Source organism: Nelumbo lutea, chromosome 2 (genome assembly GCF_056320005.1).
Source record: "Nelumbo lutea isolate HS-2025 chromosome 2, American lotus-T2T, whole genome shotgun sequence".
In the NCBI taxonomy this organism is placed as follows: Eukaryota; Viridiplantae; Streptophyta; class Magnoliopsida; order Proteales; family Nelumbonaceae; genus Nelumbo; species Nelumbo lutea.
In genome coordinates this window covers 409374-422747 of record NC_142685.1, presented here as the reverse complement: position 1 = coordinate 422747, position 13374 = coordinate 409374, and the positions used below count along the sequence as shown (strand labels likewise).

General features: G+C 39.3%; 1 protein-coding gene across 7 annotated transcripts in view; it reads left to right on the top strand.

Annotated features, from left to right (window-relative positions):
* LOC148867968 (putative LRR receptor-like serine/threonine-protein kinase At1g06840) overlaps positions 1–13374 on the top strand; it is a 107889-nt gene that overhangs the window by 47116 nt on the left and 47399 nt on the right. For all 7 annotated transcript variants that reach the window (XM_088970181.1, XM_088970177.1, XM_088970182.1 and 4 more), the window contains 3 exons: positions 4638–5152; positions 5416–5574; positions 5681–5964. In XM_088970181.1, coding sequence (XP_088826307.1) covers positions 4638–5152; positions 5416–5574; positions 5681–5964 — 958 coding nt within the window. The remainder of the gene's footprint in view (positions 1–4637; positions 5153–5415; positions 5575–5680; positions 5965–13374) is intronic.

Here is a 13374-nt window from a genome sequence, read left to right as displayed (position 1 = left end):
ACCATTTGCCATGGACCTATATTCAGCTTCAACACTGGAGCAAGTAACAACATTTTGTTTCTTACTCCTCCAAGAAACAAGATTACCTCCTACAAAAGCACAACATCCAGAGGTAGACCTCCTACCATCAACACACCCAGTCCAATCAGTATCTGTGTAAACTTTTGTTTTCATGTGGCCATTATCCTTGAATAGTACACCTCTGCCTGGACACCTCTTCAAATATGCCAATATCTTCTCAACTGCAAGTCGGTGAGTAGTTTTAGGAGAGTGCATATATTGACTGATAACACTGATTGAAGAACAAAGGACCTCCTAACTTCACTATCTTCCCCATGTGAGCTCTCTCTCCAAGCAGATAGATTCCATTCGTCTCATGGCCAATCCCAATCACCTTCCTTGTCTCCAAATCCTGAAAAACACATCAATTAGGGAAAAATGTTACTGAACAATTTTGGGTTTTAGCAATGCTACTAACTGAGAGCAAATTATTACTAAGTTTAGGAACATGTAAAACTGAAGACAAAAAAATGACATTAGACAACTTTATGTCTCCCTTGCCAGAAATGGTTTAGAGAGCCATTAGCAATAGACACTTTATCTCTGGCAGAGGATAAGTGATAGGTAGTAAACAGTGTGGACAAACCTATCATATGATTAGATGCACCTGAATCTATCACCCAACAGGGTTCAATGTTACATGGGGCTGAAACATGATAAGTTGAGGCCCATGTACCTGAATGAGCAAAAGCTGAAGTGGGAGGAGCAGATGGTGTGACTGATGGCTGATATTATAGTGCTGAATTACTAACTTCACTTTCCAATTGAGTCAGAGCAGCCTGGACAGAAGCTAAGGTGTCTAGGGATGTGGCTCTTGTGCCCGATGAGGTTGCACAATCAGTAGTAACAGCCACATTGGCATTTCCGTTTTTGTTTTTGAGTCTTGTTGGAACTAGATGTGGATGTAACTTCCAACAGGTGTCTCTAGTGTGTTTAGATTTCTTGCAATGTTCACATACTAGGTCCCTCTTATCTTCCTTCTTCATATCCCTCTCCTTATCACCCCCAAACTTGGTTTAACTGCTGCAAGGCTGATTCAAAAGGCTGATGCTGTAACATAACCTATTTCCTACTCTCTTCACTGTGCACTAAGGAGTAGGCTTGTGATAAGGTCACACTCTCTTGTGAGAAGTTTTCTCACAATATCATATTCAGAATTTAGACCAGTTAGGAATTCAAACAACATATTAGTTTCAACTTGCTTTTTATAAGTCTGTGTATCATTTTGACTTTCCCACTCAATTGTTTCTAGGTGGTCAATTTCATGCGATAAGGATTTCAAGGTTGAGAAGTAAACTGAGACTGTTTTCTCTCGTTGCTTAAGATTATTAACTTCAAATTTCAGCTCATAAGCCCTAGAAACATTAAGGGGTTGGGAGTAGGTCTCTTTCATGATGTCCCAAACTTACTTAGCTATTTTTGCCCACAAGTAGTTTTGGCTGATATATGGTTGCATGGAGTTGCACAGCTATGTCATAACCAAATAGTTCTCCTAAACCCATTTGGCATAGGTTGGGTCCTCCTTAGTTGGTTCCTTCACATCCCCCAACAAATAATTTAGTTTCCCTCTACCCCCATTGGCCGTCATGGCTGATTGGGCCCACTCCAAGTAATTTGATCCGTCAAACTTGACAGTGGTAATCTGAAAATTGTTCTCAGGCTTGCTACCAGAACCACCAGCCCCCAAAATACCTTCCCCTTGATTTTTAAACTCCATTGTTGCCAGCCCTTCTCAAGTTATAGGTCAAAAAACCCCTTTTTAGAACTGAAATAGGTGAAATTACACCCAGAGATTGCTTGACAGCTGACCTAGAAGGTTCGACAACCACCCAGAAAAGATGAATCAGATTTGATAGTTTTCCAGAAAGCAGAAAACTCACTCTTGAATGCTGAAACTGGTCAAATTATTGACCTAGGCAACAACCACAAACTTTAGGGTTTCAATCCTAGAACTGGTTGTAGGTCAAGAAAGAAACCCTAAAATCTCAGGAGAGAACTAAAGATCTTCCAGCCGCACCTCCCAGATTGATAAAAAGAATGTCTTTTAAGGTTCGATCTTAAGAAAAGATGTCTACTCAGAAAAGTCTAGCCGCCACCTTCCAACCAAGTTCTGAGCCCTACAACTTAGATTTCTTCCCTTCTGATTCTTCCTGATTGCTGAACACTCTTCAAGGCCCTACAAACCCTTGGTATCAATTGCACACTGCCAGCAACCTCCAAGAACCAGCCGATAAACATATCTCTGCTGAAACTTCCAACCCTAGGAAGTTCTCATGTAGTTGGCCTGATTAGACTAGCATAAGAAATCCTAGGTTGGCTCTGATACCAAGTAGCGATAGGACTACAATCAGTCCTACGTACAATGTGAAATAAACAAGAAAAGATTGAGAAAGAAATAAGAAGACGAAGAGAAGAGGAGAAGGAAAACTCGAAGAAAAGAATTCAAAAAAGAAAGAGTTGACTATCTTGTTGCCTCACTCTACAATTTATATTAATACTCAAATAAAAGGTGAAAGGGCTGAATTGCCCTTACTGCTTACATGGCAAAAGAAATAAACAAAACTAATAAACTACCAACATAAACTGCCAGTTGAAACTAACTATAATCACAAACTAACGAATACAGTGGGGATCACATCACTGTTCTCTACACAAGTGATAATAGATTATAAGATATTCCTAATAGTTTTTTTAGGGCAGGACATTTTTTTTTATCTATCAGAATATATAGATGGAATAGTCCATGCACATGAGCTCATAGTCCATACTTATAGGTGAGGTCTCCCCTGGAGGCTGCATAATGGGCTCTCCGTAATGGCTCCGCATGTTGGGTTTCCTTAAAGGCCAGGACCATTGAGTTGGTGCCCATGTGGCTGAGTGTTACTCGGGCATTAAATGAGCCAAAGGATGTGGCGGAGGTCATAATGCCTGTTATTACGATCTCTCATAAAGGCAGGAGAGGAAATTATCAAGGTTACCCTCTGAGGCCTGTGCAATGACAAGATTGCCCCCTGAAAGTGCCACGTGTCAAGCAGTGATTGGACGGTCAATATTGCCACATCAATAACAAACCTGATCACTAGCTGAACCCTTCTTAACTGTTATACTTCTGAATTGATCACTTCACACGGGCCAGGCCACTGTTCAGTCACTACTTCATTACAATTTAAATCACTTCACTGTTCAACCTTCTGTTTTCATAAAATCATCACAGATCTGATTTCCCTCACAAAAAAAACCATCACAGTCCCTCCTGGATTAGTCCCACTCAAGGGTTTTTACTTCACACATAACTTACAACACTTATTGTGACAGCTGAAACCATCACAGATTACTTGACAGATCAAAGTATGTAGATTTATCAATAGAAATGGACTGTAGGGACACAAAAATAATTCTTTTAAGCAGATCGCAAGAATGAAAGGGTAGAAAGGATCTCAATCTCCTTACTCGGATACCATGTAATGGTGCTGAATGGATTAGGATCAGGAAGACTGAAGCTGTTTAGGCGAGGATTAGGGAACTTAAACCCTCCTAAGGGAGTCATCCCAGATTTATCTTAATATCAAAATAATTGTAGTTAAAAAAGTGCCTCTATTTATGTTAATTTCTCAACTGGAGCGTTCTCTTTTTCTAAGTGAATTTCCTAAACTACCCTGCTGCTGAAGAACATAATGTAAACACTCCTTTAAACAATGGTGAACCAATTTCTATGCATTAGAGCATCATAATATAAGATTGAATTATCTCAATTGTGCTAATGTCTTCTTATTCTTATGTTTATGCTTGTTTCTGCTAAGTTGCTAACAAAGGCCTAGAGACTTGGATACTAAGGTCAAAATTTTTCAAACCTGTTTCTCAAACATTATTGAATGGAGCTGCTAATCAACCTTATAGAAAAGTTCGTCTTTATCAAATATCCTCTTCTTTATGTTCTTCCCATCTATGACAACCTGGTAATCAATGAACACATTAGAGAAGTCTTCCTCCCTAGATCCAAATAATAATACACCTCTTGGTCAATTTAAAATTATGCCTAGGGACTAGGATTGTTGTTATGTGTTGCTGCACTGATGTGTCTAGGTGAGGGTTATGGTTGTGGTTTTGCTCTACCCTACCCCCCAATGTTCTGTTCCTCTTTCATTTTTTCTTTTCCTTCTCTTTTCTTTCCCTTGTGTAATTCTCATCTTTAATGGATTTCTCTTTGGAGTTCTCTTGCTGATAAGAAAACAAAAGAAATTTCTATTCCATTGCTGATGGAAGAAACATTTTGTGAAAGCATTAATTATAAGTTCATTTATGCAAATGCCAGCACACTTTGTCAAACAGTTGGTATTTTTTAGGGATTTAATAATAAAATTCGTTACATTCATTCTTGCTCTTTGTCAGCTATTTATATGATTATAACGAAAATAATCTACACATTCACTATCATATTCTATATATATTTGATTGCTTCATAATGTTTCTTCGTTGATAGATAACTACCTAGGATAAGTTGTTCTCTTGAACTTCTAATGCTTCCTCCATTTTTCATTACAACTAATGTAATTGGCATCACTGCCTTGATGGTATAGGCTTCAAGGGAATCCTGTCTGCAACAATGTGAACAAACGAAACATGGTCCAGTTCTGTCAATCTGAAGCTAGAGGGGAGGAGACACTTGGAAGCTTGAGCAACATGACAAATATTTGTCCAATCCATGCATGTCCCTTTGATGATTTTTATGAATATGTTCCAGCATCTCCTGTTCCATGCTTTTGTGCAGCACCAATTAGAATTGGATATCGCCTTAAAAGCCCCAGTTTCTCATTTTTTCCTACATATTTAGACCTTTTCAAATATTATCTAGCTGATTCTCTCTATTTGGACCATTATCAAATATCAATTGATTCTTTTATTTGGGAGCAAGGTCCTAGGTTAAACATGTATTTAAAACTTTTCCCTACGGTCTATAATAACTCACACATATTCAATATTAGTGAGATTCAGAGGATTAGAGGCTTGTTCACAACCTGGGCATTTCGTGGTAGTGATTTTTTTGGACCATATGAACTGCTCAACTTCACTCTCATTGGACCTTATTTAAATGGTATGTTTTCAAGGCTATCTTTTTCTAGTTTAAATTTTGTAGATTGAATCATAAAGCTTCACACATTTTTTGAAAGTTGACCTCCTATGTGTTTTCTCAAGAATCAAAGACCATCAATGTTCCAGGTCTTTCTCTATTAGAAAGCTGGAAGCATAATTTTTGCTATCTCTATTAGAAAACTGGAAGCAAAATTTTTGTTTTCTCCATCTAAGTTTCTTTAATGTAACCAGTATGATAGTTCATGATTCATCTTACTTTTACAGTGAATTTTGGACCTCAAGGGTCTATGATAAGCAAGAGAACCTTGGCTCTGCTTCTGTTTGGGGCCATTACTTGTGCAATCATGATACCTGCTGCCATTGCAATGCTTATTGCAAAAAGAAAATTTAGACACCATCACAGTCTGTCAAGCAAGCATCTCTGTAAGCTCCCTTACTAAAATAGATTTATAGTCATAGTAAAATATCTAATACCGTTGACTTTTTCAAAAGGAAGTAGCATTGAAGTCTTTATTTTGCTTTTTTGCAGCATCAAAAATCTCAATCAAAATTGATGGTGTCAAGATCTTCAAATTTAAAGAAATGGTACTAGCCACAGACAATTTCAACATCTCAACTCAAGTTGGCCAAGGAGGGTACGGAAAGGTTTACAAAGGCATTCTAGAGGATAACACAGTTGTGGCCATTAAGCGTGCAGAAGAAGGTTCCTTGCAGGGTCAAAAGGAGTTCTTGACAGAGATAGAATTGTTGTCAAGATTACATCACCGGAACCTTGTTTCATTGATTGGATATTGTGTTGAACATGGGGAACAGGTGAATTTTCTAGCACTCATGAGCTATTAGATGCTAAGTTCTTGCTGCCATTGACTTGTGAATATTTTGAGATGGTTAAATTCAATACCTGTGATGTGCATCTGCATAATCACTAGTGATAATATGGGCAATTGGGCATAAATGCATATTGTTGACATTAATTACATTCATTTGTTTTGATAATGCTTGATTCATAGAATAGGATATTTATGACATAACACCATTGGTTAAATATTTGGAAGCACGGATGATGTAGGATGTAAAAAGCCAAGTTTCCTACAAACATTTGTTGGGGGTTGAAATTGTTGGACTGATGTAAAAATAATGGAAATTTTGAAGAGAGCAAGGAGTGATAAAGTTTGAATCTAGAGTCTGGGGCTGGGAAGAAGTGAGATGAGCTCTCAAATGGAAATTACCTAGAGGTTACAACTATATAATGGGCTTTCATGAAATTCTGGGTGTTTCTATGAGGAGCAATTTCCATAAGGATAAATTTCTCTCTGAGGTTTTGAGGATTTCACTAAAAATTGGATTTAAGGAAGGAGAAAACTTATTTTGGAACTGAAGAATATAGATAATGGAGATTCACACAGGTGCATTAAATCTGAAGTTCTTGGTGCTCAACATGTAATAAAAAAATATGAGTGATGAAGAAGAGAACTAGAAAAGAAGTGGGAAGGTAAGGGGGGGGGGACTAATGAGGGGAGCACACACAACAAATGGTTTCGAAGGACTTCTCAAAACAAAATTTTCATCAATTCTCTGCTTTCAAATGATTCAACATAATGAATTTTCAGAAATACCCCAAAAGCTGAAATAACAGACTTCAAACCGAACTTTAATGACTCAAAGCTTTTATGAACAATTATTGACAGATTTATACAGCTAGTAGACTTATGGATGGATCCCATGGTAAATATATAAAATAACTATATTAACCTAGGGTTTAAAAGCCAAAAACAAATCTCAGGGAAGAAACAGAATTTTCAGACCAGACCTAGGACTATTCAGATGCCTAAATCAAAGGGTAAGATGTTATTTGTTATGTGTAACAATAGAATTTATTAAATCTAATTATAAAAGGATGCACAAAAATAGGGGGGTTGAGAGTCTCCAAGATAAATGGTCATGTATAGAAAAGCAGTGGAATCAAAATCGAACATAATAGACCAGCTTACTTCTTCAACCCTGCAACTGATATGTAAATTTTGCAGTGAATTAAAAAGATGGCTGGATGATTCTGCACATTGCCTCTTTCCTTGTTTGGATGTAGGTGGAACCCTCCTAATATACAAAGCCTGTTTACTTCTACCTTTGTTAGCTGGCCAACGAAGAGGGGAAGAATATTATGGAAGTGTACAAGGGCAGCAGTTTTCTGGACTATCTGGGAAGAGAGGAATCAGAGAATTTTTCTTGATAAAGAAAGAAGTAGGGGTGTTATCATAGAAACCATCACCATCAGAGTAGTCTATTGGGTGAGGACATTGGAGATCTTTAAGGATATTTCTGCAGATGATTTGATAAGGAACTGAAGGGAGGTAGCTGCTTCTTATATCGAGGAGGTTGTTAGGCCTTCTTGGTCCCCTCCATCTAGTGGTGTCATTAAGCTCAACTTGAACGGAAGCAGTGAAGGTAATCCTGGCCTCTCTGGCATTGGAGTCGTCTTCAGGGATGAGGAAGGAAAAGTTATTGTGATCTATTTAGGTCCAATCGGAATAGGTGATTCATTGAGGGCTGAAATTGTGGCTGTTTTGGAAGGCATCCAAAAGGCTAAAGAGCTGAATTTCAGAAAGCTTTTAGTTGAGGGTGACTCAGAGCTTGTGATAAAGTAGCTTTGAGGGGAAGAGGAGGCTGGATGGTGGTGTTACATTTATGAAAAGATGAAAATCGTGAGAATTCTACATGGGGTGGAAGTGAACTTCAAATGGGTGAGAAGAGATGCCAATGCTTTCACTGACACACGTTCCAAAAAGGGGTGGGAAAGAACAGTTTGTTTTGGGCTATGTTGTAATTGAAATTTCTGCTGGGGAGGGTTACGAGAGTTTATATCTCCCATTTTTCTCCATTGTACCTTTTCCTAATTAATGAAATTGATTCTATTATTGATAAAAAAAAAATCTGCACATTGCCCATACATACTGCAGTAACTGTCATTAATCCAACTCATACCCCTTCTGATCAGCTTATCAGTGGTCATGCATTTTCCATGGATAGTTGTCTAGACTAGGAAGGCTAGCTTAAAATGGATATAAGTGAGGGGATAGGAAATCCATCATATGGACGCCCAAAGATTGCAGAATAAGGGGGCGAATTTCAAAAATTTTTTCTCTCCCTTCAACTGGGAATCAAATTCCCTATTTAGAAAATCATATTTTCAATGATCATTCTTGAACCATAAACTTAACTAGATCTGAACCAAAATGAGTAGGGAGAGATAATACCTGATACAGAGAAGTAGTATCTCCCAATGGAGGTGTTCACGCTCAAGGAAGGATCCAAAATCTGCTCCCACTGAAGATGGCGTAGTGCAGAGTGGAGCAGAATCAACAGTGTTCTTCCAAAAGAACTTGATCCTTCTCAAGAATCACCTGGGTGGCTTGTGAATACAACTCCCACCAATCTTTTCTCCAAAAGATTGGAATCAAGATCCAATCTTGGTTTCTCCCAAGAATTGGAGATCGAACTGCTGTAGGCGGCGGCTGCAAGAAGGAGGCGGCAAGAGAGTATTTGCAGGGTGCAGATTCTCTGTTCTATGATTTCAGCTCTGAAGACAAGATTATTTATTGCTTGCTTGTGATGTCTAAAGGCTGCCGCCCCCTCTTCCTTTTATAGACTTAAAGGGATCAGCTCCTAATCCCATTAGGAGTTACTAACCCAAATCATATCTAGATTAGAAGTCCCTTTAAGACAAAGGATAACCCTTATCTTATCTGTAGATTAGATCAGCCATCTCCTAATCTAATTAGGAAGTTTCCAGATCTAAATCTTATTTGGATCTTGGGCTCTCTAAGTGGATAGGGTGTGGGCCCAATCCTATCAGCTGATCCATCTCAGAATTCGCCCCTTAAGTGACTAATCAAATTAGCCCAGTTTGAAATGGGATTAAGGCCCATTTAAGGTTATGTATTCATTTAGCCTTCCAAACTGCTGTCCAGTTGGGCTTCCTTGTATGGCGTGGGACCCAAACATTGATCTACACATCAGCCTCATGGGTTCAGCCCAACCTTTGTTACAAGGCCTGGCCGAATACACTGTTATGGATAGTGCACCCCCTGAAACCCATCAGATGGGCTCTATGGGCCCAATACTTACCCTAAGTGGTCCCTGGGCCAAACCACCTTATAACACCCAGGGACTGTGGGCAGATGCAAGATTAGCCCATCAGGTATTATCCTCAATGGTCTTACACTTAACCTCTCAGCCCATAATGATCATACACTGCCCGACAAGAGAGGACCTCTCCCTCGGCTGCAAAGAACAGTATTGCACTCTCTGCTTATATGGATCCCAGGAATTACAACCTTTGGCAAATCATTTCGAAACCATAATTTATATACTTTTATATCTCATATAAAATATATTTTGCAAAACAAATCTCAACGATTGAAATCGGCTGTCGGCAGTCTTGGTTTCCATCAGTGAGAGTGCATACCCGATCATTACCTTTGTCCGACAAAAGGACTGATCCTGTCACTATGATCACCCACTCAGATGAATTCTCAGACTGTCCCAACATACCCAGGTTTTGACCCCCGCTAAGGATCTCACTGATTGGTACATCAAAGACAGCCCAATTCGACACCTAGTGCAGTATCATAATCGAGTCTAGGGGTTGGGTGTAACTTTCTAGTTTTGCCCATCAATCTCCAAGGTCCAGGGCAATACTGGAAATCTGGTCCAGTTCAAAGATTCAATTAATCCTACACTGTATGTGCCTAGGGTCTCACCCCGGTGGCTGAGACAAGCCACCCCAACTGACTTGGTGGTGCCACAGTGTCAGCTTTGTCAGGATAGGTCTCCCCAGACTGACCCACTGGCTGTGAACATTCTAAACTAACACGAGTCTCATTAAGTGTCCAGTTTAAGGGTATTACACAGAAACATACCAAGGGAACATGAATCAAATATGCACTTTTATTCATTTACAATAAACTCATAAAGTACATTAATTTGATTGGAGCTAAGGGCATACAAAACTGTCTAACAATAAGGGCACCAAATTTTTGCCCAAGGGAAGAAAGTATGTTGCTGCTGAGACAATCTATCATAAAATTAGTGGACAGAAAATTGTCCAGATTTCTCCCAGGCCCATTCTCTTTTATTATTTGCTGAATATTTGGAGATACAGCATGTAGAATGCCTAACAACTCTGCAATTGGGATGATTTCCAGTCATTCAGATTTCTTCTAAATTCAGGCCCCCAGATTACTCCATTTTCACCCTACTCATGGCACTCCTCAACCATGGCTTCCTTATTTTGAGCTAATAGGGAGGGAAATAGCTCAGATAGTGTCAAGATGAACACATTTATCAATCCAGAAAAGCACTTTGTCTCCTCTTCCAACCTTAAAATTGACTCCTTTTAGAAAATCAGAGTAGACTTTATGGATGTCACTCTAAACTGCAATCCATGGGTGAGAAGACTGGGCCCCGATCCAACCCATATTGCTGGACCCATTTTTTCCTGTGATAACCTTGTATTCTTTTGCTTATAGTGCTTTTTTTAATAAAATTTCAGATGGCCACCCTTCCACCTAGAGTAAATTTTGGGGTTAAAAAAAATGCACTAGGGCTCAGGTTACTGTTCACGTCCTCCCTTTTTGTGCCCTACAAACAAAGGACTCTCTCTACTCACTACAAAAGGGAAAAAATCACTCAAAGGACTGATCGGCCTTTAGAAAAAGAGGATTTCGTGCCTCAGGTCATGATTGGTGGTGTGTTTGGTGGTCTACTAAGCTCCCTCTGTTCGACAATTTAAAGAGGGGCAGTGCTTGGTGTGGGTAAGAATATAGTTGATATTCAGCTTCCTTTTTGTGGCTGAAAGTTGGAAAAACATGTATCCAGAAGCTTCTTGTTTGGTTGTTGATTGTTTTTTCATAGTCTCAGACCTTTTTGTTGATATATGGCTTCATTAGCTAGTGGTTCTAAGCCCTATGCAGTAGTACAATCAGACTTTACCAAAATACCAATACACAATTGACTAGGGTTAAACTTAATAGTACTAATACTGATTATATACAATAGGCTAAGTCAGTTGAGGAATCTTTGGTTGGATGGGGTACACTGAAATATATTAAGGAAGAATGACCGAAAAATGGGTCTGAAGAGTATAATGAATGGGTGCAAAAAATGCACAAATTATGACTTCGTTGTGGAATAGCATAATCTAACGAGAATTTATCAATATCATGTGTCAATCTTATGTTTCTAGACATTGCAAAGAAAATTTGGGAGCATGTTAGACAATTTTATCCAAGATAGGATAGTCTAACAAGAATTTATCAATTATACCAAGAATTTTTTACTCTTTGACAAGGAGATAAGAGTGTGGAAGAATATTATGCTGCTTTAAAAATCTTGATGAATGAATTGAATGTTTACCAACCTCTACCTCTAACTATAGATTTGAAGATCCAGCAAAAGTAGAGGGAACAATTGGATGTTGCTAGATTCCTTTCTAGGTTGAGATCAGAATTTGAGCCAGTACAAGCCCAGATTTTGGGAAGTAGTGACCTTCATTATATTTTCTGAGGTTTTCTCTTGCATTAGGAGAGAACCAAAGAGTGTTACCAAAGTTGGTGGTAGTGGTGGTTGAGATGTTTGTGAAAGAGGTGTGATTAGAGGTACTAGCCCTGGTTTTAGTGGTGGCCATGTTGGTAGGGAAGGAAGAGGTGGTGGAAGAATCAATGGTGGACATAGTCACGCCAGAGAGTGTTCTCATTGTGGCCGTGTGGGCCACACAGTTAACTTTTGCTATGACTTGCATGGCCCTCCCTCCTCTTGGGCCAATTGTGCCTTGCTAGGGGATGACATTTACAACAATGTTTTTACAATAAACCAACTTCTACAGGAGCTGATAAGGATAACTGGATAAGGAATTGGTTTCCATCACTTGTGAAGAGTATGAGAGGCTTCATCTATCCTTCTCATACAAGATTTGCTCATTCAAGTATAACTTGTATTGCTTCTAGTTCTAAAACTTCACCTTGGGTAATTGATTCTAGAGCTTCAGATCATATAGTTGGAACTTCAGATTTGTGTGTCTTTGTCCCCTCCTTCCACTTCTCAATCTGTAACCTTAGCTAATGGGCCATCTTCCTCCATTTCAGGCATTGGTAATGTATCTCTTGGTTTTGATCTTCATTTAAATTTTGTATTTTACATACCTAAGTTTCCATTTAGTCTTTTGTCTGTAAGCAAGTTAACGAAATCACTAAACTACTCTATAACCTTTTATCCCTCTTGTTGTGTTTCCTAAGATCTCATGAAGAGGAAGACGATTGATGGAGGTCATGAAGTTGGAGGACTATACCACTTGGATGACAATGGTCCACGAAGAGCTCTTCACTCATCTCTCACTCCTCATTAGTGGCATTTGGGTCACCCATCCCTTCGTATTTTGAAGCAATTAGTCTCTAGTCTAGAGTCAGTTATTCAGTTGGATTGTGTGTCATGTCAACTTAATAAACATCACAGAGTTCATTTTGTTCCTAGAGAAGTGGCGCCGTTGCCGGGGAGCAACTTTAATTTCTTAGCGATTACCTTCCTCTTGTTAACCTCTTTTATTTTATGACTCGTGCTTCTCAACGAGGTGAACTCGAGTACAACCCTGAAATTGAGAGGACCACCCGTCGTTTAAGAAAGGAGGCGACGCAAAGGAAGGATCGTTCACCAAAGAAGGTGATTTCAGATTGTGATCTTCCCATCTTCGAAGAAGTAGAAAGAATGGCTGACAGTGAGAGGACATTAAGGGAGTTGGCTGCACCAATTATGAACCAACAACCTTTATGCATCACGTACCCCACTCTTGAGCATGAAGTCCCAAGGTATGACCGAGGACCAGGACAAGTACAAACTGCCAGGTTGTGTGGTATCTGTTCGATTCCTGGCCATCCTACGGACATGTGTTCATCATTGCAAGATGGTTTGATGCAGCAAGTCAATGCCGTAGGAGGATTCCCGAGCCAGCCCCAACGAAAGTATGATCCCTACTCCAATTATTACAATTCGGGGTGGAGAGATCACCCAAACCTAAGCTACGGGAACCAAGGAGGACAGCAGCAATACCAGCCCCATTTTTTCAGTCGACAGCCCCAGTTTTTAACACCCATCACAGCGCAAGGCCAACCCTCAAATTCAGGTACGTCATTAGAAGATATAGTTAAGGCTCTAGCTACTAATACTCAGCAA